A 1,523-nucleotide genomic window follows, 5' to 3' on the forward strand; every position below is an offset into this window, starting at 1 on the left:
GCTGGTGGTGTGGTCGGAGGTGTGTCTGTAGCATTTTTTTTAACTTTATACAATAACCCTTAATATCAGGCCGGACCTACTGAACCCAGAACACAACCCGACCCAACCCACAACCCAAAAAGGTAACGGCCGAAAACATCATAAAAACGAGTCAACAACGTCGAAGACAGAGAAAGAGGAGAGAGAGAGAGAGAGAAATGGCGAGCTCAACCAAAAACCCTAAGAAAGCAAATCTCCTGGATCCCCATTCGATCAAGCACCTCCTCGATGAATCCGTCACCGAGGTACAATCAAATCTTCAGTTCATGCGATCTCGTGTTTTCTAGGGGTTTTTTCTAGGGTTTCTAATGGATCTCGAATTTTTTAATCGGTTTCAGATCGTCAAGAGTCGAGGTTACGTAGAAGATGTGAGATTGAGCAATGTCAGATTGCTGATAGGGACTGTCATCATCGCGATCGCTCTTTTGGCTCAATTTTTTCCCAAGAAATTCCCTGAGAACAAGGATTTTCTTCTCGTTTGCATCGGATTATATCCTTTTCGCTGATTGATTTTGTTTTTTAGAGAATTAGGGTTTTGAATGCGTGTTAGGTGGAAGAACTCAAACTAAAAGCTAGCAAGAACTCAATATCTTGTAAACGCATAATTTACTCTCTATTTCAGTCAACATAGTACTAAATGGACCCTAAAAGAATGTTTTGTTACTGCAAAAGTGTTTTTTTTTCTTTAACTTTGGCAAGTATGTGGTTTTGAATGGAGTGTTGCAGTTCATCAGCTATACGAAGGAGAAGAATGCGATTATGTTCACCTATCCTCCTCCTGTGAGTCTTTGTACTTGAATTGCAGTGAATTTCTTGAATCGAATGATTAATGGATTCTTTTGGAAGAAATTAGGAGCATTTCGAATGCAGAACTTGTTAACCTTTCCAAAAATGTGCTTTTATTAATAATCTAGTTCGTTTGCTGTCATTATGCTTTGTTGTGACTAGTAGTCTTACGTTTTTGTGGTTTCATGATTTGATAAGATGTAATTGGCCTTTATACTAGATACTACTACTAGTAAACTGTATTTTTTACTGGGACTGATAGTACTTTCTGCATTTGTGTAACAAACTTTAGTTTGTACAAAGATAATTTTCTAGTTTTTGTGTAAGTAGTCTGTACACTGGTAATCTGTATATAGTTTAATACACTAATTGGAGAAACTGGTAAGTTTAATGGATAATGTTTACTTCTCCAATCGTAATTTTAGCTGAAATTATTCAATCTTGTTTTCTACTGGGCTTAGAGCCAGTATTTTTTATTGGCTGAGTCGTTCCCCTATCCTACTCTGGTGATATTTTGTTGTTAGTACCATCAACTCTTCATATGTGCCTTGCTGCACATGTAGTTTTGCTTTAGCAGCAAAACCATGAATATTTAAACATATAAACATGGAATAGGAAGTTATGATTTTGTTCTGCTATGAAGATCATTGTGTCAACATATATCAGAAGTGTTTCAAAACTGGGGTTAGTAACTAGTC

The 1,523-nt window shown here is 36.8% G+C and overlaps 1 protein-coding gene across 1 annotated transcript in view; it reads left to right on the forward strand.

The window, feature by feature from the left end:
* LOC109821654 (probable signal peptidase complex subunit 2) overlaps window positions 1-1,523 on the forward strand; it is an 11,868-nt gene that overhangs the window by 3,382 nt on the left and 6,963 nt on the right. Inside the window, exons 2-4 of the mRNA XM_020387825.1 lie at window positions 90-284; window positions 378-529; window positions 738-819. Of these exons, the coding sequence (XP_020243414.1) occupies window positions 90-284; window positions 378-529; window positions 738-819 (429 nt within the window). The remainder of the gene's footprint in view (window positions 1-89; window positions 285-377; window positions 530-737; window positions 820-1,523) is intronic.

The sequence above is a fragment of the Asparagus officinalis genome, chromosome 8, assembly GCF_001876935.1.
Source record: "Asparagus officinalis chromosome 8, Aspof.V1, whole genome shotgun sequence".
Taxonomy (NCBI): domain Eukaryota; kingdom Viridiplantae; phylum Streptophyta; class Magnoliopsida; order Asparagales; family Asparagaceae; genus Asparagus; species Asparagus officinalis.